The 22,762-nt window shown below is 39.2% G+C and overlaps 1 protein-coding gene across 2 annotated transcripts in view; it reads left to right on the top strand.

Moving 5' to 3' along the window:
• igsf21a (immunoglobin superfamily, member 21a) overlaps nucleotides 1-22,762 on the top strand; it is a 206,076-nt gene that overhangs the window by 158,566 nt on the left and 24,748 nt on the right. For both annotated transcript variants that reach the window (XM_061726948.1, XM_061726947.1), the window contains exons 5-6: nucleotides 3,081-3,196; nucleotides 21,119-21,599. In XM_061726948.1, the coding sequence (XP_061582932.1) occupies nucleotides 3,081-3,196; nucleotides 21,119-21,599 (597 nt within the window). The remainder of the gene's footprint in view (nucleotides 1-3,080; nucleotides 3,197-21,118; nucleotides 21,600-22,762) is intronic.

Below are 22,762 nucleotides of genomic sequence, written 5' to 3'. Positions count from 1 at the left end.
GAAGACCGTCTTTGGACACCCCTGCCCTTATGTCATTATTGTCGGTCTGTGTAATTTAAAGTGGCCCTTAAAAGTGTCTGTGCACATCAGAAGATGTTTTTATTTTGTTATTTTTGAGGAAAAAGAAAAACAAAAAGACCAGGCCTTCATGGCACAAATCCTCATAGCTTCATTCTGTGTGAGGTTTAAAAAAAGTAAAGGAACGAAAAGATCGACTCAGTTTTAACACTGTATATTTTAGACTTCAGAGCCTTTTTCTTTTACATTGTTTTCCTTTTCATTGCATATTATTTTGCTATTTACCATACTGACAGTTTTTGTTTCTTATTTGCATTTATCATTGTATATTTATGTCCTCCTAGTGTGCATGAGGCCTATATTAGCATCAATTGTTGCAGTAGATAATATCCTTGTCAATAGCTGAATTGAATTATTTATATTTCTTTTAAAACGGGAGTTAGAGTATGTCGATTTCAGTAAAACCACCAACTCCATGACCAAGAAAAGAAAAGTAAACAAAGACAGAAAAAAAAATTAACAAGCAGGCAAGAGAGATCAGCAATTAAATGAAGTGTGAAAGGCTTATTCTTCATCATCTCAAATAACAATCTTAATCCTGTATACAAGGTTGTTGTGTTTGCAAACAGTTTGTGGCACATGGTAGATCCTAGGAAATTAATCGTATCAAATGTAACAAGACATATTGCTGTCTCAGGCTTGGATTCCCATTAGGTGGCCCCCCACCCACATGGCAGAAAACATGATCCATGTACATCTCTCCTGTACTAATATGACCAGAGTTCATTACTATCTATCTCAGCAGTTTCTAGGTTAGTTATTTTGCTTCATATGCTTTATATAGGCTACAACTCCAGATTGGTACAAAACTCCCTTCATTTTATTCAAACACCAATGAATATTGTGAACATTAGGGATGGACTATAAATATATCACCCCATTCAGTCTTTGGAGACCCCAAAACACTGCTCTAAAAGAATACTAAATGCTACTAAACTACACCAATTAAATTGAATTAATAAAAACCAATTAAATGAGTCCACCCGTATGCAAAACTGTAATGACTCAAGTTCCTCGCTCTCAGATCCGCCATGTTTGTTACACAAACACGTATCAACGAGAATCTCTTTCTTTCTTTCTTTCTTTCTTTCTTTCTTTCTTTCTTTCTTTCTTTCTTTCTTTCTTTCTTTCTTTCTTTCTTTCTTTCTTTCTTTCTTTCTTTCTTTCTTTCTTTCTTTCTTTCTTTCTTTCTTTCTTTCTTTCTTTCTTTCTTTCTTTCTTTCTTTCTTTCTTTCTTTCTTTCTTTCTTTCTTTCTTTCTTTCTTTCTTTCTTTCTTTCTTTCTTTCTTTCTTTCTTTCTTCCTTCCTTCCTTCCTTCCTTCCTTCCTTCCTTCCTTCCTTCCTTCCTTCCTTCATATACGTTGTGTCGATTTAACACACAACCATAAATCAGCTTTATACAAAAACATCATCCATGGGAATTTATCGTTTTTACCACGAGATGACAAATTCTTACCGTGGGGAATTCTTTTGACGGTATATCGTGAACGGTAAAATATCGCCCATTCCTAGTGAACATATAACGTAACTTTTTAAATGCACCGTGTTTGATGAGTGGAATCACTTAAATGACAAAAAAACTACCCATAAAGTAATAGCTCTATATTCACTATGCTGTCAGATGATATCCTCTGTATATTCATAGAATCATAGACACTGCACGTACTTCATGCTGTGCTGAAAACAATTGGTCAGAAGCAGACATTGCTGACATCTTATCATAGGCCAGGTTGAGACAGGCTTGTCAGTAAGCTAATGGAGTGTTCAAAGGTTAATTTACAACCATATGAATTCCATCAATAAGCAATTAAGAGGTGTGGAAATGCAGAGGCACCCAGGGTAGCAGCCAAATCCATGCAACCCCCCCACCTACTTTCAATCGATTAATTGCTGTGGCATGTCTGTTTAAAAGCGCTTGATAGATTTATATATAAAAAACTGTGGCATAAAAAACTGCACTGCTACCAACGTAACCTTTTTTTGTGTGTGTTGTTTGTGTCTTTCCTTATCTGACCTTTTTTGCTTCTGGGATTCAGATATTGCAGCTTCTGAGGAGATCTGTCTGTCATATCATGACGTCTTCAACACATTGCATAAATTCTCATTCTGATTAGAGCTTGCTCTATTGAAGTATTCATAAAAGCTCCCTGCTGCCAAATCCTGAGGGAAATAATGTGCCATGCAACGGCTAAATGCCTATGCACAGTACAGGATGAAAGCAAAGAAAAGACATGTAGCAATTCAGAGCACATGAAAAACTCAGCATCTCCTGCTAATGCCATGAATAGTGCTTTTGAAAACCAGCAGTCTTCATCAAAACTGAACCGGTTCTTGTGCAGCTGGTCCCTCATTGCTGCTGTCTCATCAGTAAAAAATTGCTTAGTGGTATTATATTTAAGCAGCGACAATGTGAAGCATTTGCATTTATACTGAAGCCGCCACACAGGCAACAAAACCCACATGATGAACAGCTGATTTTCTGGAGGATGTAGGAGATTTCCGTTCACTACCTCTTTCCTCTCCCTGTTCTCCTCTTTGATGCTGTGAAGTCTTGCTCACATGTTTTCCCCTTTTCACTACCGTGACATACTTGCTGGATTCCCTGGTGAGACTTAGATGGCGGTTTTGTGTTGTGATATGTATGCAATCTCATTCTTTATCAGCCTCATCCGACTCACCCGAGCCCTGGGGAGTTTGGAGCATATTGTCTCAACCATTCGGTTACCATTCTGAGAGGAGATTCTCAGCAGGTTCCCACTTGCTTTTGAGACAAGAGGTTGGATAAAGCAGGTCTGTAGATTTTTCCGACCCATTCTCCACTCTCTCCCCTACTCTCTTTCTTGGTCTTACTCAGCTGTCAGTATTGACGGTATGATTTTCACCCAAAAAATCCCGATGTCCTAGGATAATAGTAAAAGAACATCTCATTTTGTTGCATTTTGTGTCCGCCCAATCGGTTTGGAAACTTTTTTTTCATATGGCTTTCTTCTTATCTTCAACAGCACCTCCAAATAACATATCGGTGTTGGCAGAGAACACTCCAGCTCTCTTCAGTCGATACCAAGCCCAGAATTTGACGCTTGTCTGCACAGCAAAAGGAGGGAAACCAGCCCCATCGGTGAGTCAAAGACAGGCATCTCAGGGCCTAGCTTACACCCAAGGCAACTTTATTTACAAAGCATTTTAAAAACAGCAAACACCAAAGTGCAAAACATAGGAATAAAATACATTAGAATAAAATAGAAGTACATTGGGTGGAAAGCCAAGGAGGTCTTAAGAGCAAATTTTAAAATGGCCTGTCTAATGTGTAATGGGCACTTATTCCACGATTTGGGAGCTATAACCGCAAAAGCTCACCCATCAGAGCCACTGGCAATGATGCTCCCCCCGCAGATGACTGCAGATGTGATTATACTCAGCACTTATATCCACTTTACCAATCATAGAAGATATACAATATCTTGCTACAAACACTCAAGGACCTGTGCTTCCTCAAGTAAAGTCTGCTCTGTCCTTTCTTATAAAACACCATCAGTATTACATCTCCAGTCCAGTCTGTTGTCCAAGTAAACACTGAGGTATTTTTACTCCTTCACCACCTCTCCTTATTCTCCTAAAATCCACAATCATCTCATTTGTCTAATACACATTAAAGATAAAATGATTGTTTCCAGATAATGCCGCAAAACGGTCCACCAGTTCTCTGTATTCAGCCTCTTGTCCATCACTGATGCGCCCCACAACTGCACAGTCATCTGAGTATTTCTGTAGATGGCAGGACACCGACTTAGTCCCCTCAATCTGTATTCAGGAGGATGTCATTAAAAAACCCTTAGCAGTGCTGAGTCTATGCCTTGAAGAGACTTAAAACTGGCTTTAAATGACATGCTTTTCATCTAAAAAGGCTTTCAATTGGATGTAAACAGTTCCCTTTAAGATTTTTGAGAGAAAAAGAAGCTTGAAAATCGTCCCGAAGTTGCATAACACAATCCAGGCAATGTTTTTTTTTGATCAGTGGTTGCACTGTTGCGTGTTTGACATTAAGCATTAGAGATCCTAAAAATTTTAAAGTAATCTTTAAGCTGGATTTTTCATCTTGCATGACATAAATACATAGATTTTTGTTTTATTTGTTTGTTTTTTTTATCACAGTGCTTCTCACAGAAATCCAACAGCATTGGCTCAATAATTCTCAGTATCCTTACACAATAACCTGGAATTAATCACTGAATAATTTTGTGTTTTAGTCTTGAAAAAAAAGGAGATCAGATTCATAAAATAAAAATATTATGGTATTAAAGCCATATTCATGGGAATAAATATAATCAAAATAGCACAATAATGATGACTGCATCCAAAACTACCCTGGAACAACCTCCACGAGGCACATTGAGACACACACCACTGTGCACACGCATGCACTCAAGTACATCTGACATGCACACTTTGTTCTTAACTTTTTGAAGAACAACGCAAGGTCTTGCAAATATGCTAGATGTTTGGTGGCATATATGAGCTTATGGACGCTGCTTGAGAGCATCTACATGCTGTTAGTTCCCAATGGGCCATTAATCATTGTCTACAGATGTATGGTAATGGACACCAGACCCCGAGCACACCTATCTGCAGCAATTATGATCGCAGTGAGAGGTGAACACAAGGTGAATATGATTTCCAGCACTTCCTGGTTGATGGCGTGATGAGTGAGTTCCTCCCCTGTTGTGGTTTCACATGGAGCTTTGAGTCATTACAGCTCTGTCCCGCTGGATCCTAAATCTAATAAAGGTGGGAAGAAATATGACCAAGTTTCAGCTATCAGACACCTTGGACTCAGATACTCCGATGACAATCAGACGACACCGTGTCAATGGATAAGTGTCGATCAGCTTCATCATTGATTCAGCAAACTAATCAATGAATTGAGATTAAGTGAAATACTATTTTGTTGCTCAGTCCAACAAAGTATTGAATTAGTGAATGAAATATTTCGACGTTTTGAACACCTGATCTGAAATAGGATTAAGGGAATATACAAAAGCTTTTCTCTTTGCAGCTTTCACTTTTACTCCCGGGGGCAATTTCTTCATTTTGGGGATCGGATAAAATAAATCAATCTCAAGAAGAAACAAACACATTGAAGTATAACTTTTATATTTTTAAGTATAATAAATGTATAGCACCTCTATAAAAGATGAAAAATTTTAAGACATAAAGTCGATCCAGTATTACCTAAGATTGCTGTAACACTCATTCCGGTGCAAAAAAAAACAACAAAAAACATCTCACTAAGCTCGTCTCAAGAAATAGTGGGTGAATAAATATTTCCCTTGAGTTATTATGATGCCTTTTGCTAAAGTCAGTGTCTCAGAGCAACATGCTAGTGATTTTATGATTAATTAGTTATCTAAAGGACTTTAAAAACAGCTGTCTTCTTCTGATTAAGTCACACAAATCCCCCCCCCCCCCCCCCCAACCACACACACACACACACACACACACACACACACACACACACACACACACGCACAAGATCCAAAAACCCCATCTGTCGAAAGTCAAATGTTAAATATTAAATCCCATCCTTAGAATTTGACTTTACAGTCTGGTGAGTGAACTACTTCAGTTTTGTGTATCTCAAGTACTATTAGAAGGTGATAACCAAAAACCAAAAACATGTTGGTTTGTGAGTAAATAGCAAGAGACATTTCTGCAATGCAGTAGATTGTGTTTAAAAGTTTGTGTAAAAAGAGTAAAATATTTAAAGGCACGTAAAGTTGGCTGAAAGTGGATTATTATTCATAGAGAGTCACCAAAGATACAGTATCATTTAAGGCATTTTATATTTCATATTGTACACAATATTTTACCTGATCCTTCTTGATTAAAAAACAATAGGAGACAGGGAGACAAACGGACAAATAAAATAATAAATATGTGATAAAAAATGTTAGATTAGATTCATTAGAGATGCACCGATCGATCGGCAACCGATCGGTATCGGCCCAATAATTGCCCCTATCGGTTTTGATCGGAGATTGGAAATAATAGTTCAAAGCGGGCCGATCAGATGACGTTTACAACAACAAACCGCCGCAGGAAAGCTTAAGCTAGTTAGCTACACTTACTCTTTGTAAGCAGAGTAAGTCGTCTCTAGAGTGTGAGATATTGCATATTGCCTTAGCCTGCAATAAAACAGACAATTCATGATACTTTCTCATCTCCTAATTTTTATACTGTAGCAATCTCGTGCTACCGGCGGTCAACCGACAGGGAAAGGGTTTCGTGGGGAAATTGTGGTTCTTTATTTGCACCCGACACCGACGAGTACCAGCACACTCGGTAGCTCTGCGTCATCCTTCGAGCAGAACCCTTTGCTGGTGTGCAGCCGCTCCTTAAATTACGACGGAGTATTAGGGCCAAACAAAAAAACAAAAAAAGGAAATTACGAGAATAAAGTCATAATGTAATGAGAATAAAGTCGTAAAATTATGAGAATAAAGTCATAATAATACGAGAATAAAGTCGTAATATTACGAGAATAAAGTTGTAATATATTATAAATATATAAATATAACTTCACAAGATGCTCAATATTCTTCATTTAAAGACTGCTCTTCCTGTTAGAGCTCTCATAAATTACCACTTTATTTTCATAATATTATGACTTTATTCTCATAAATTACCACTTTATTCATTACGACTTTATTCTCGTAATGTCACAACTTTATTCTCGGAATTTTACGACTTTATTCTCGGAATTTTACGACTTTATTCTCGTAATATTACGACTTTATTCTCATAATATTACGACTTTATTCTCATAATATTACGACTTTATTCTCGTAATGTTACGACTTTATTCTCGTAATGTTACGACTTTGTTCTCGTAATTTTACGACTTTATTCTCGTAATATTACGACTTTATTCTCATAATATTACGACTTTATTCTCATAATATTACGACTTTATTCTCGTAATTTTACGACTTTATTCTCATTATATTATGACTTTATTCTTGTAATTTCCAATTTTTTTTTTTCTTAGTTTGGCCCTAATACTCCGTCGTATTAAATAGCCAGGCAGGGTGGAGACATTGATTGGGCACAGGTGTGCCCTGTGTGCTGCTCCCCCGCAGACCACGCCCAATCCTCCACCCACTTCGGAGCGCGAGAGGAGGCCAGGGACCACCCTGGCCTGGCCTGAGGCCACCGGGTCTTCCAGGCTATGGAGGCCGCCCTCTGGGCCAGGCCGACCAGCGAGACTGTTTGGGGGGTCACCCTCTGGTCGGGCCGACCGGCGAGAGAGCCGTTCTCGGGACTGGGCCGAGAGTGGCCTCGGGGCACACGGAATCCGCGGCGCTGGCCGAGGAGCGCCCAGGACCACCCCCCCTCCCCGACGCAGCACTGCTCCAGCAGCTGGTCCACCTCCGGAGCCAGCGCGTCCAGGATTGCCTCAGGAACCGGCGCGTCTAGGACCACCAGGACAAGGGGCGGGGCTAATTCAGGCCAATGAAGCTCAAGTACTCAATACCGAGTCAGATGACACCACCCATTCACACCATTCAAAAGTTATGGCAGAAAGTACGAACTATCAAATATGGACAACCCAGATGAAGTGGGGGCGCGCTTTTTGGCATCTATCGTCAGCACGGTATCGCTTTTGACTGAGAAAAGTAATGCGCGTCGTCGCAGGATGGAGACGCACATTTTGATCTATAACACATCTGGGTGTATGAACCCAAGTTTTCTAGGGGGCGCTGTTGAGCCATTAGGCCACGCCCATTAATGCAATCCATTAAATATCAAATTTTTCGCCAAGCCTGTTGTTGACTTTTGGGGCACGTTTAGGGAGGCAAAAAGGCCTTAATTTCATCTGAAAAATAAAAACGAGGAAAAATTCCTACAGATCCAATAGGGCCTTCACACTGTAAGTGCTCGGGCCCTAATAATAAAAAATATTTGTCAGTATATATCTCATGAAAGACACCGATATTAGTCCTGTTAACAGATCACTAGTTGGGCCGGGGTGAAGTTGGGGTCTTGCTCAGGGGCCCACAGTGGTTCAACACTGTTGACAACCCCGGGACTTGAACCTGGATCCTCCAGGCCAACCCCTCTGGAGCCAGTGGTCCTGGAACTTAAATAAAATTCATGTTTACAAGGTTTTGCAAATCATATAACTCCATTAGTGTGTTATTTGCCAACTAATGATAAAGTAAAGGCCTCAGTCTCACAGAGACCATTACTACAGTAGGTACCTCATAATCCAGCACAGAGCCCGTCGGCAGTTATTAGCTCTGGCAAAGTGACAAACCTTCTAGCTGGTGAAGCATATTTAAAATTGAATCAGTTGATTATGCAGAAGAAGAGGTTTCTTTGTTATCTGTGAGCAAGTTAATTTGATACAAGTTGAGTTGATACAAATTCAAGGGAAGACGACTAAGCCAATCAGACGAATTTTAAATTGCAGTATCAAATAGGTAATGGAAAACAACCAATGACGGATAATTAATAGAAGTCAAAGAAATATCTACCACTTGTGCCGTCTGATTAGCTGTTAATGTGAAATGTTGTTGTTCATGTTGTGTTTTGTTTTTCAAAAAGTGCTATATGGATTTGATATTTCTTAGACATGATGTGTCTGTGGGCTAGGCCTTACGTTAGGCCTTATTTCCACACTCACAGAGTCTTAAGAAGCGGTTTAATTAAGTGAAATCAACCGTGCGCAAGTGCCATGAGTGTGAAGGCACTTAAATGTTCCTACTGCTTTCTGACAATGGAATTAATTATGTTCAAATGAGATTTTTTTTTTGTGTCACTGTGTGTCCCAGAAAAATACTATACTGAAGTGAACGCTACATCTTGTAAAGTGTGCCTGAACAAAAACTAATTTCACTAGTGATTAATATTTGCTTTAAATCCAATCCCAAAGACACGCGGTGTTTGCACTTGCGTAATGCAAGCTTTTGAATCACATCTGTCAAAACGGAGCATGCAAAATTAAACAGCTTTTGCTTGGGAGCTTTATGTGTGTTGCGGTGTATCAAAGCTGCCTTGTGAGGGATTAAATCATACAGCAACAAACAATTCTTGATCAATTTAAATATCAAATTTTCAATATCCAGTGTTACAAGGGCTGGGTACCTTTTTAAGGATTTTCAGTAACGGTACGGATACCTTCATTTTGATACTGGTTCCTGAATGTTTTTTTTGTTCGATATCAATTTTATGAAACTAATTGTAAAGAGTAAAGAATTACATAAGACATTACCACACTAATGTTGACTTTTATTTTTCCACTTTGGTAATTCTCTAAGAAGTTTCAAACTTATAAATAATTTTAGTGCAAACAAACAGTTGCAAACCAACACAAATTAATAATTTATAGTGCAAAAGAACATTAGCAAACTGTTACATAAAAAAATATTTTTAGTGAAGAAGAGCTTTTGCAAACAAGTAACGTCGGTATTGTTTAGTGCATGATGATACTTGGAGAAAGAGATACCTGGTTGCCAGGTGTGATAACAACCCCCTCACAGTCCACCACCAGGTTACTGGACTGACCAGTCGTCCCGATAGTTGACCACAATATAACAAACTAACATCTGTTTGTCATTAATTAACCTGTTCACCTCTAGGGATTTTGGAGGTGAATTTTGTCTGAATAGGCCTATCCAAATTAAATCAACAATACCTCCACAATTATAAGGACAATATGCATAATCTTGGTCTCAATGGATAGCTAAGACCTCACAGCATACGTTTCCAGTGTCAGAAAAATTGTGAATGTTCACAAGCCTGAGCAAATTGTGATAAACCAAAGAAAAAAAATGAAATTTTTATTCTTGTCTAATTTTTATTTTAGTTTGCACAGTGGAAAACACCATGATAGCAATGCATATAATCATAAAGACACCATTGCCAGGATTCAGCAACTCCTTGACTTCAGCTGTACCAAGTTACATGAGAATAGCTTAAAGCACATAGATTTTATAAAGGTTTTAGTGTGGATAATACCAGGTGGACTCTCTATTTGGGCACTTGGATACTGTGCGAAATGTGTTTTTTACCCCTTTTGAAGGGAATATGGCTATAAAAATATGGCTATAAAATACTTTGATGATTTGATTAATTAGCTTTGGATTTAGCTGGATAGCAATACACTGAATTTACGCAACAATATAATCTTCAGTTAATGTTACGTTGTTCACATTTCAAGTTGCAGCAAGGTTAACCTAAGTACACCGAAATGAAAAGTTGGCTGGATGTTGCTAAACGTAGACCTACCAATTGAAATCCAGGACACTGTGCCGTCCTCTGGACTGGACCAAGCGGAGCCTGGTGGCAGAGATTCTGAGAGAGGCAGCTCTGGCCCAGTAACGTTGGGAGGAGCTGCAATCTTCAGAGGACGATGGATGGAGTTCGGTCTTCTTGCATTTAAACACGGAACAACTTTCCACTCGTAAATTGATCCCGTTCAAATGTGTCATCTTTCCGGCCTTAGAAATTATGCTCTTTTTACAAATATTGCATTTCGCACTAGTGGCATGCATTTTGCTAAGATGGAGCCACACTTTTGACCTAAGCGGCATGTTTAACGGCCTCGACAACAACACAACGCACATGTGAACCCGTCAACGCACATGTAACATTACAGCCAATCACAGGCAGCACTTTGAGCATCCTATGTAGCCAAAATAGGAAACCAAAAGCCCAGGCATCTTTTAATACCAGGTGCTACAGACAGATTCTGGTCGGTGCCATAAAAGAACGTCAAATTTCACCAAGAATAAACAGAATATAAAAATAATGTATTGCAGCATTGTTTCCTTTTCATAATCAACACAATCTCACAGTAGAATAGATACCTTGGTAAACTTTTTTTTCTTTGTTTTCAGTATTAAAGCTCAGTAGTTGTACAGCAAAGACATGTTCTTGATTCATGTCCTAGTGCACTGTATCCACACCACAGCTGCACGTGTTGCTTCGTGATGGTGTGGATATTCATCGTCTCCAGACGGTTGATTGAAAATGTATTATTTTTCTTTTAATAAATTAGTGAATATTGTAATATGTTAATCAGACCTGTTGCATGTCATTTTAAACGTATGTGTCTTACTTATGTAATGTATGTATGTGTGTATGTATGTATGTATGTATGTATGTATGTATGTATGTATGTATGTATGTATGTATGTATGTATGTATGTATGTATGTATGTATGTATGTACATGTATGTATGTATGTATGTATGGTTCAACAACTAAGGTGACTACTTCTCAGTCCTCTCTTGAATAACAATATAGAATGTTATTTTGCTTTTGTTGCTTTTATTATTCTTTCCAGTCTTCAACTTGTCCTCAACTTGCAACTCCATTCACTTACTCTGTGTCCGTAATTGCCACATCAGTTTCCTCTTACATAAACCTTAATTTTTTTTGGTCTGATCAGCCTCTTTTAACCCTCAATCTCGTTTCCTGCTCCTGCTAGCTGGTTTCTTTTGCCAAGAAAGTTGGATGGTTTTGAGTCTTTACCTCATGCCTGTTCAAATCACCACTCTTTAAGAGAACTTCTTATCGTTGAGAGTATACACACACACACACATATGTATATGTATATATATATATATATATATATATATATATATACACACACACACACACACACACGCTGTATGTATGTGTGTATTGAATTTCATGTGGCCCCCTTTTTGAACTCTGCTTTTATGTACAAATGATCATTATGCAATTTACTTAAATCTAGTCTCTGCAGTGCCCCATTTATTTTCCTTCTCTGCTTTTTGGATGGGACTATACAATAGCAAGTTCCCACAGTGCAACTTTCAAAGAGCTGAAAGTGAAAGACTACATTTGTGAAAAATATCTGCCATTATGTTTCAAGATCTGTCAGCATCTGATATAACTGAGCAAGCCGGTGACACATCAATAATAGTTTCCCAGCAGCACTATTAGAACATCCTCAGAGCACAAGCAAGCGCTGATTGAAAAGAGGAAAGATAATGACAGTTAATAATAAGCAGGGAAACTGATTAACTCATGGATAGGATCTCTCTCGCTGCTTCCCTCTTTCTCACCGTTTTTCTCTTGCCTGTGCCTCACTATTGAATCATCCTGTCGCTATGACGATTACTGCTTTGTCCCTTTGACAGCACCTTGATTAACAGCAGCAACTAATTCTAAAGGTGTATATGTGCTTGTGTAGGATTTTTTATCATTGTCTTTTTTTTTTTAATTAATATTATTGTGTACACATTTGGAAAGGGTTTGGATTAGAAAAATCTGCGGTGTCAGTAACTTGGCAGTGCGCACAGTGCAGGTGCTTTCATCACTGTTGATTCAGAGGAATGCAAAGCCCTTTTCATAGCATCCCAGCTTGATTTCACGACTGTCTTGGCATTGAGTATGGGCTCCTTCTTAGAATAACATCTTTCTTTTCTATGCTAATTCATTTTAGAAGTAAGTGGTTTGTGTCTGCTATCATTGTCAGCACATATTGGACGATGAAGTATTTGGGGATTTATAGCAGAGCTGTGATTGATAATCACTTTATTGCGTGCAGTAACATTGTAAGAGAACAATGCAACTGCAAAGCCAAACGAAAAATAAAAACACTTTACATGAATGAGAACATACTTGCAAAGTCCCAGGTCACCTTAATGTACCACCTAACAAAACAATGGGCTGATTTAAGTCTATTTTTGTGCTTTCTCCTTCAGTTATTCTCAATTATTACCCCCTTTAGGATATCAAACAAAACTATCAAGTTTTCCATGAACATTACAATAACAAATATTCTTTATAAGTTATTTGGTTCAAAGACAAAAGCTCTACTAAGCGTAATCACTATATCTATATCTATATCTATATATATTTATTTTCACTATACTTTTGCATGTTCAACTAATTTCACTTCTGGCCACACGCTGTACCAACTCCGTGCTCCCAGCACGACCGGGTTGTGGAGGAACCGGTCGGGCCCAATCGATCAACACTAATCAGTAGTGTAGCCTGAGTTTCAACAGTCTCTTATGAGTTCAAATGTGTCCATTGGAAGCTGTCCCACTTTATCCAAATTGTGTGGTTTCTGAAAAGTCACATTAACTTCTTAATAGAGTCTTAATAGGACTGAGATCTGATGACCGAGAGGGCCAGTCCGTGAGCTTGGTGTTCTTCAAAAGCAGTGTTGTGCAAGTTCATACTTCTGATGAACTAGTTCAAAGTTCAGTTCACATAGTTTAAAAATGAACAGTTCACGTTCATAGTTCACTATTTTCATTTTGAACTAGTTCAAATTCAGTTCATTTCAATATTTTTAGGTGAGAAGTACGAATGAAACGCCCCCCACCGTATACCAGTGGTCTTCAGCCCTGGTCCTCAGGACCCCCTGTCCTGCATGTTTTAGATATTTCCCCTCAGAACCCTGATATAAATGACTGTCATTAACAGACTTGTGCAGACCTGGATGACAAGCTGATGACGGCCATTAATTAGAATCACGTGTGATGATGCAAGGAATCATGTAAAACATGCAGGACAGGGTTGGAGACCCCTGCTGAATACAATCATGTATTGTCCTTGTGGCGTTTCAACTTTATTCAGAGGCTGTAAATCTCCAACATTGTAGTGCATTATCAATTTGTCTACCTGTCACACTGGACGGATGCTTTAACTCCACATGACGTTTCAAATTTGAAGTTGACGAGGCAGACGTTCGGACTTGTTTTCTCAGCGCCGATGGACATAATTTGCACAGAAAGGTTATTTTCTTACCGTCAGACTCTTTGGGAGATAATGTGTAAAATTCCCGCAGATAATGATAAGCGGATCATCATCTGACGGCTCGCTGACGTTGCGACTGCAACGTCTCTCTTCACCAGTCAAGGCTGATTTATGGTTCAGCGTTAAATCGACGGCGAAGACTACGGCGTAAGGTACGCGGCGACGCGAACCATACGGTCCGCACGCCACGTACGTAGGTGTAACGCGGAACCATAAATCAGCCTACATTTGTAAAGACTGCACCGGGCTCGTCGAGCATTTTAAATGTGCGCGCCGCCCGCTGGTGAAATAAGAAGGATTATTCCGTAATAATTGGACCTAAACAGTGAAGCTCACATAATCTGAACAGATCAAATTCCAGTTCATGATCTGCAGAATGAACAAGTTCACGTTCAAGTTCTTTATGTGTAAATATGTTGCGTTCAGTTCAACGTTCTCACAGAAATGAACGTGTTCAATGAACGCGTTCATTTGAACTCGTTCATGCACAACACTGTTCAAAAGGTATGAACGTATGCATATCTATATTTTGGGTGATTGTTTTATTGGAAGAGCCAGTGGTGACCTGAAGGTCGACGAACAGCAAATATCTTTACCTCATTCCTCAGAATAGCAACACAGTTCTTTTCTTCCATGATTCCACGCATCCAAACGAGGTTACCCAAGCCTGAAGCAGCCACATAGTCCCACAGCATTACACCTCTACCACCGTGCTTCACTGTAGGAACTGTGTTTTTAGGTTGGAGCTCTCGACCTCCCTTCTTTAAACAAACCCAGCATCGGATCAACGTCAGACTTCTGAAGCTAATCCTCATGTTTCAGACAGGCATGCTCCAGTCAGGCTTTGATGTGCCACTGTGTGACTGACTGAGCTCAAGAGAGCAAGTCCACTAGGATGAAGAGCCCTACCAATAGTCTTTCTTGACACGAGTCCAGAAAAGACTAGTTCAGCAACATTCCTCTTTGCAGTTGTCAAGCAGCTTTCACTTTTCACTCTGAAGTTTTTTAAATCTTACATCTTTCAACTAATGGAATTTCTTTGTTTGTACTCTTCAATGATCCATCACACAGCTGTTCTAGAAATAGTGATAGATTAGCATCCACGGGCCTCTGTTACAAGCTGATTTCTTTATATTTTGACATATCACTTCTTTACAAAATTTAAAGGGGAGTATCTTAAGTACAATCAGAAGTCACATGAGAACTGCTCATGGATTCTTACGATTTAGTGAAATGTAGTGTTAGAAAACATAAAAAAGCTGTCCATCTGCTGTGTGATGGCCCCTTTTATTTTAATTTACAGTTTGAAGATCTGTATTTATTTGTTTTAATGAAAATAGACGTGGAACATAAGGAACCAAGACACTTGCAGATGCAACTCCAGACTGACAGGACGTATCATTGTGGAAGACTTATCATGGCAGCTTTGTATTCAAATATGGGGAAATTAATCAGTTTTTGCGCTCAAACGAAAGGGACGTGGTTTCAGTTAAACAAGGAATTTGTTGGGGTTTTTTTCTCTCTTAGCAAATTAATGCAACGCCTAGTCATCTGTCCTCTCCAATGGTGACTCATATTAATGACAACAAAGATACATGGTCCCGGGTAGTCCAGAAAGCAGGTTTGATCACTTCACTGAGTAGGCAGTATACCAAAATTATTTTGCTTTTTGGTTCCAAAAAGCAAAGGATTTGTTGATCACCATGGAAATGAGACCTACAGTATGATGATCCATGTGAGAGGGTGCAGGTTTTGTTCAAGTCATTATATATATAATATATATTTATTTTGTGTGTGTGTGTGTGTGTGTGTGTGTGTATGTCGAGCTGCCCTCACATCTGTGCAAACGAAAACGCAAAGTTCATCGTGGGCATGGAGAACAGCAATTAAAACGGGCTGGGGTTGAAAGGAAGAAGATTTATTAAGACCACTAGCCATCATATCCAGCCTAAAGTATGTAGCCACTAATGCGCCGTACCCTGAGAGGTTAGTGGCTGGGAGGACGTGTCCCCAGAAACTCCATCTGTAATGAGCCATCCCCTCTTCGTGCTGAGCGCCAACTCTTCCACATGTTTGAAGGAGGACCCCACCTGCTTTACAGACCTCTGCCTTCCTATTGGCTTTAAAGTTAATGTTGTTGAACAAGGCAATGACTGAGCTATTAATTTACTAAAAAAGGGAAAAAAAGTTTAATGTTTTAGATGTAATTTTGCCCAAACACCCAATACTGTGAGACACTGAAAGGACATAATAAGAATGAATACCATAAATGAGTCAGTTGATAAATAGATAGATAATCTAACATTTTTATGCTGCACACATGGATTATCATTATAATTATGGATTATTACACACAGGTAGCCTTTTGTCTTTTTGGAAATTATACATTTTTTTTCATCATCATAATTCTCTGCTTGACTGAGGGGTTAATATGGGATTCTAAATTTCACATCGAAGTGTGCGTGTGTGTGTGTGTGTGTGTGTGTGTTAGCTGGGATGGATGGAGTTAAATGAATTAATTTATAACCAGTGTTGTGGAACAACAGTGCAGGTTTAGTTAATGCAGATTCACAAAACTTTGCATTCGCGTCGCGTTTGTTACACCTCCTTACCACAATAACCCCCTGCTGGCTCATGTTAATTACATTTACAAGGGCCACATCTTCTCTTTGCTTTCCCATTTATTTACCAAATGTTGTGAAGAAGATCCAAAACACCATCCCTACATGTATTTGTTATCTACACCCATCCTTCTATTTTCTATGCATGCCTATTTAGGTATCATGGGGATTTCCTGGAGCCAATCCCAGCTCTCTTCAGGGAAAAGGCAGGGGTATACCTTGAACAGGTCGCCAGTCCATCACACGACTCCCAACCTTTCACAATTAGAGTCATTTATAGTCTAAAGTGTGTATTTTTTAGCTTTGGGAGGGACCTGGAGAAAACTCGTGCAAGCACAGTGAGAACATGCAAACTCCACACAGAAAGGGATTCTGGGATTTAAACATAGTTTGTTAGAAGTCAAATACTTGGTCTACCAGACATTAATTCCACTATTTGTATTAACCCAAACTTGCATTCATTAACAAGTGTCTGCAAATTTCTAGAGTAAAGCTTTTCCGTTCATCTGACTCTATGGAGTAGTCATGTGTATCCAAGCTCAACACCGAATGCTGAAAGGTTTCATGAAGTCATGATTTACTTGATACTCGCAAATGTTAATGTACATAAGTCAAACCCACTGCAAAAGAATACAAAGAATCCTATGAAAATATTCGGAGATGGGAAGTAAAGTGACACAAAGATCCTGATTTAACAGGATGCTATTTATATGACACAAACATGACTGAGGTCTGTGAACCCGTACAGTCTAGTTTGTACATTTGTATTGCAGAAACACACCTGTCATTTATTTCATTGGTGTATTTGATGAAATAGTCAGTCATTCCTCTTAAACCTCAACCAGACATGGGAAAATCCATTAGGGCTCATTATTAATAGGTAAACTAATGCTTGATATTTTGCTGGAGGTAACACATTCACTATGGTATTACGTCTGAGTCGTTGAAAGCTGACACAGCACACGACTCTGGAACTGAGTAAAATCATGTAGAAGTTTAGTCAATATTTCTTTTATGGCTATGAATTGTTTGTTTAATGTCATTGGAAAGAAATCAGTTGTCAAGGTCTACTGAATTAATTCCCCATTACACCAGCCTATAGCCAACACAGGTGTTGTTGTGTAACCACACCATTTTGTCGAACAAAAGCTGCAGAACAGGTGCTGGGAACCGTCTAATCCACAGTGCTGCCCCTCCACCTGCTGTGATAATTAATGAGGTGGTTCAGTGCACAGTGAAAGAGTCAGAGTTGGTAGCAGATGCGGTGGGGTCATTGTGGGCAAGGCTAATGTTTTTACTTCCTATTGTGCCATTGGTGTGTGGCTCGGAAAATGAGGTAATTCCAGATAATAGGTGATGGACATTTGGAAGCTTGTGGTTTAAAAAAAAAAGTGTGAATTAGTAAAATCTGTGATGCAAATGAGTTTTACACTCATGCTTTTTAGCATGTGCAGTTTAATACCGAAACATTTTGTATGTGAAAAGATGAATGCTGTGTATGAGAAACTGTAATTTAGTTTTTATTAACGTGAAACTTTCAGGTAGAAATAAATATTTACAAATACACTATATATATAATATATATATATATATATATATATATATATATATATATATATATATATATATATATATATCTTCAGCTTTATCAATCTACATCCCCTGTCTCCCAGAAAACGGTGGCACGAAGCTTTAATGCTAATTTCAGAAGAGGAGCAATGCAGAAAAGTAAAAGCATGATTGCAAATAAAAGTGTTATGTTCTATTTAGTTTTTTCACAAACCTTTCATGAAGACCCCAGGAAATTGTCGACTTTTGAAAAAATGCGATCTATCTGTTTCGTTAGCTAAGCTAGCTAGGCTAGGCATTATTATTGGTTTTACATTTATTTAACTAATTTACAGTTTAATTCTATTTCAAAGCTGAATTGAATTGAATTCTCCACATGCTATTTCAAGCATTTTGCTGTTATTATTCCAGGCTCATTGTTTAGAAAAGGGTGATATGAATATCGTTTATTTATACAGTTTTTTTTTTTCATACGTCTCCTTTTAGAGCTACCCGATGTTGCAATACTCCTTTTGGCCACTGGAGGGAGCACATTATAAGAGCGTTCCTGTGTCAAGCCCTTGGGAATGTGTTTTACCTCGAACTGCTTGAAATGATTAAGCGTTGTTGTTGTACATGAGCCTACACAGCCACGTCCCTGTTTTTACACTGGACTGGTGCAGGTAGATTGGGTCACAGACCAGCTCGACGTTAATGCTTTGGAGCAAAGTTTGGTTGAGAGAAGGCTTTATTTATCTTTGGTAATGATAAACACAGCCAGTATTACTGAATGGCTGCGAGCAAGGGTACTCGCCCCGATGTGGATGTGCTCCAGCCTGCTCCGATAACAGCCTGGTACAGTTTATAGCGTGTAGCGTTTTGCTATAAATACCAAGATACAACCCAGCAGCACAACATGTGTAATGTGTCTGATCTTGGCAACAAGGGGGTTGACAGAACCAGCCACCATCCATCATTAATTCAGGAATTGCTGAAATAAAGGTTAAAAGATGAAATGAGTCTCCGAGTGTCATTGTCCAATTCAAAAATGACTATTTAGTGCTAAAAATTTGTTATACACAAAACGGGATTGCAATGACACTTTGTTTAGGTGTTCATGAAAAATAGAGTAGTCACTTCAGAGGGGAATTTTTTTTGTTTATTTATTTCATGGAAAGGGTAATACGTTTTAAATTTCACTGCAGTCCACAGTCTATGCAGACACACTTTTTATAGACACTAGGCTTTGAAAGGCCTCATATTACACAGTATCAAAAAGACAAACAAAAAAACCCCAGCGCTATACACAATATTGTGAACTGTAAAGCGTATAATGATTCTAAAGGCTTCATAAAACTGAATTTAGCTGACCAATTATCCCCAAAAAGAGCTATGGATTTAATTGCCTCACAGAAACGGGTTATTGTCAATAAATAGCATTACCACAGGCAACGACTACAAAACCTGGTTTTCATGTTAATATCTACAGGCTGTGTGCTCAGATGGGGGCTTGCATTCCCTGTTGGGAGATTTAACGGCCTGAGATGGTAATAAACTCATGGATTGGTTGCTGAAATCCCGTGGTATTCTGAGGAATCCTATGTGACAGGGACAGCTGATGAGATCATTTATTAAAACTGCACTAATATGATACTTTTAACAATTAATCCACAGCGACTTAACCTCTGACAGAGCACTTCAGGATTTTTAAGCTCATCTTCTTTTTTTTTTCATTTTGTGGTTAATATGTTCTGCAATTTTCATTGCAACAAATGTTATTCACAATTAATAAGATCCGTCAAGGCCATTATAATGCCTGTCCTCCACCAAACTGTGGGAAAGCAGCATTTTTAATGTGCGACATTTAGCAGCGGCATTTAGCAGCTGAAGAGATCAGACCATCCTCAAGACAGGGACTCATTGTAGTGTTGGACTTTAACTTTTTCCACATTAGTACACGTTAAAGTATATTCCTGGCTCGTCTTATTGTGAATATACTACATTCATTTAATTATAAATATATGTTATATATTCTCCACTAAAACAAAGCAATGGTAGCAACGGTAAAGGTCCAACATCGTGTCACATCCTTGATTTATTCCTGGGTTGCAGCACCTTTTAGAAGCTGTGGCAGCCACAATTTATCTTTGGAGTGATCTAACAAGCTTTGTACACCTTTTCTTCTGAGGTTTCTACCATTTGTCTTGGCAGATATTTCCGAGGCTGGATTGTGAATTCGAGTGCGCAACTATTTTCCCTACTCCCTACTAGATACTCAGACTCAAGCTTTCTCATGGCATTTCCTCGATCCTTCTCATGGTGCTGCCTCTTGGTCCTTTGAATCATTCTCTTATTGGAACCTTATTCTTCTAAAAAGTCTCACATTCTGAACATTTGGGAAAAGTTGTTGTCCAGGATTGCTCTCCATCTCGCATTGATGACATAAGATCGAGTGCTTGGTTTTCTCTACATACGCCATTCTGTTTCCCTCTGCGATCTAAGTCATGCAGACGCTGTCTGTTAGCAAGGAAATACTTCTCTCTAACCACTCTGACATTAAGACCTGGTTGTCTCGTCTCTTGCAGACATATGGATAAGGATCCAGGTCTCATGGCGTCCTCAGGCATTAGACCTTACATATCACCATATGTGTGCCTTCTTATGTCGAGTGGATTCAATTTGGTGCAGAGAAACAAGAGTCAAATTTCAGAAAGACCAGGAGGCAGTCTGATGGAACTGTGATGCACCGGAGCTAAGTTACATCTGAGTCTTAATGTGAATGAGATGTTTCAGTCTTTTTTAATTGAGGGAACCCCAAAAAACTAATGAGAAAAGCATGGACCGAATCTTTTAGAAAATTACCCTGAAATGAAACAAATTGTAGAAAAAATCTTAATTATCTGTTGTGTTTTTTTCAATGGAATCAAAAGAAAATACATTAAAAGATGTAATTTTGTCGTGTGTTTTTAATTTTTCTTCTGATGGAGGAAAAAAATAAACCTATTAAAATATGTCTCTTTCTTCTTCTTTTTCTGTCACTTCAATCTCTTCCTTTTTCAATGCTCCTTAAGGTGTACTTTAAACGTGATGGCGAACTAATAGAGGTCATCTCCTACACTCAGCCCTCCACCGGTGAGCAGGGAGGCGGCTCGGCGGGAGTGAGGGGAGCCCGGCCCCTCATCAGCAGGGACCTGGACGACACTAAACTGCACCGGTCCCTGTCCCTCCTGGACCACGAGGGCCGGTCGGCCCGCCTCTACACAGAGAGCCCCCAGCGCATCCACACGATGGGCCAGCAGGCCTCCGAGCCCAGCCCCGCCACAGAGGTCATACCAGAGACAGTAGTGAGCCGGGAGTTCCCCCGCTGGGTCCACAGCACGGACCCGCTGTACTACTTCAGCCACACGCACCTCCCCCAGAGCGACGGCTCGGTGGTGGTGCAGGCCAGACTCACCTGGACCATCAACCCTCAGCTAGATAATGATGCTCTATTTAGCTGTGAAGTCAAGCACCCAGCCCTGTCCATGCCTATGCAGACAGAAGTCACTCTCGGTGAGTACTTTTCAGTCCAGTCGTTCAGCATCTTTAGTTTCTTCCCATCATCCATTTGTCCTGCTACTGTATTTCATCTGAAACTCTTGAACTCTTTTCTTTTTTCATTTTATTTTAATCTCCTGCCACACTTGGAAACTAACTGGGTCTCCTTATGTCTCCCTTGCAAATGTACTCTCAACGACACTGATTTTCATTTGGCGCCGCTTAATTGTGTTACGACTGAGCAGATTGCGAGTTTAGTAGTGAATGCACAGCTTCAAGTGACTGACAGGGTAATTCATTGAGCTGTCTGTTGCTAGATTGCGTTAACCTAGGACTGTTATTGAAAAAGTCAGCTCGAATTAGAGCAGTCAAAAGAAAATTTAGACACACTGACCAATGTTTTAAAATTGGAAAGACTATCTAAGAGATGCTGTCCTTCATTGAACTTCAATGAACACCCGTTAGCTCTGCGGTCCGTCAAGTTTGCCTCCAAATTGCCAAAATGCCTTTTTTTAAATTTCATTGTTTTATTTCAAGGAGAAAAACATCGCTGCTGAGAATGTTTGTTTGTTTTGTCAAATGTGCAAACTTATCACAACAAAAGAAATGGTGACGCCGGTAATGATTTAAGAGAACAAACGCCATACTTTCCGGGAAGCGCAACTGTTACGCTTTAATGATGTTTGCTTGAGAAACAGTTTACGGTGTGATCCAAGACAGACGCTATCATTTTTATACATTCATTTTTCTTTTTTTTTTTTTCAATCTAAAAATAAAGATGGCTTCTAGCACATCCAATTAGCACTTCAAAGACAGTATGTTGGCATACTGTAGCTCTCCTGGAAACGAGCCACGCAATCCTGACATGATAAACAGAGACAATCTCTGCCACAAGATGCTCGCAACGGTTTGAAGGTGGCGAGAGTCTGAATGAGGAAACTATGGCTTCCCCACATTTGCTTGCTGCATTGTCTCACTGTCACAGTTTTATCTTACATCGCCAGCTTCGATCTAATTTAGCGTCCTTTCCGTGTTTGAGAGAAACTACAAAGAAACAGGCTATTACCATCTCACGCAAGCTGCACTACATCTTCTTTTTGTCCTAATTGTGGTCCATCGATATCATGGAAGATCTTGGAAGACCCTACACACACACACACACACACACACACACACAC

Source organism: Cololabis saira, chromosome 8 (assembly GCF_033807715.1).
Source record: "Cololabis saira isolate AMF1-May2022 chromosome 8, fColSai1.1, whole genome shotgun sequence".
Taxonomy (NCBI): domain Eukaryota; kingdom Metazoa; phylum Chordata; class Actinopteri; order Beloniformes; family Belonidae; genus Cololabis; species Cololabis saira.
This window is presented reverse-complemented; position numbering and strand designations above follow the sequence as displayed.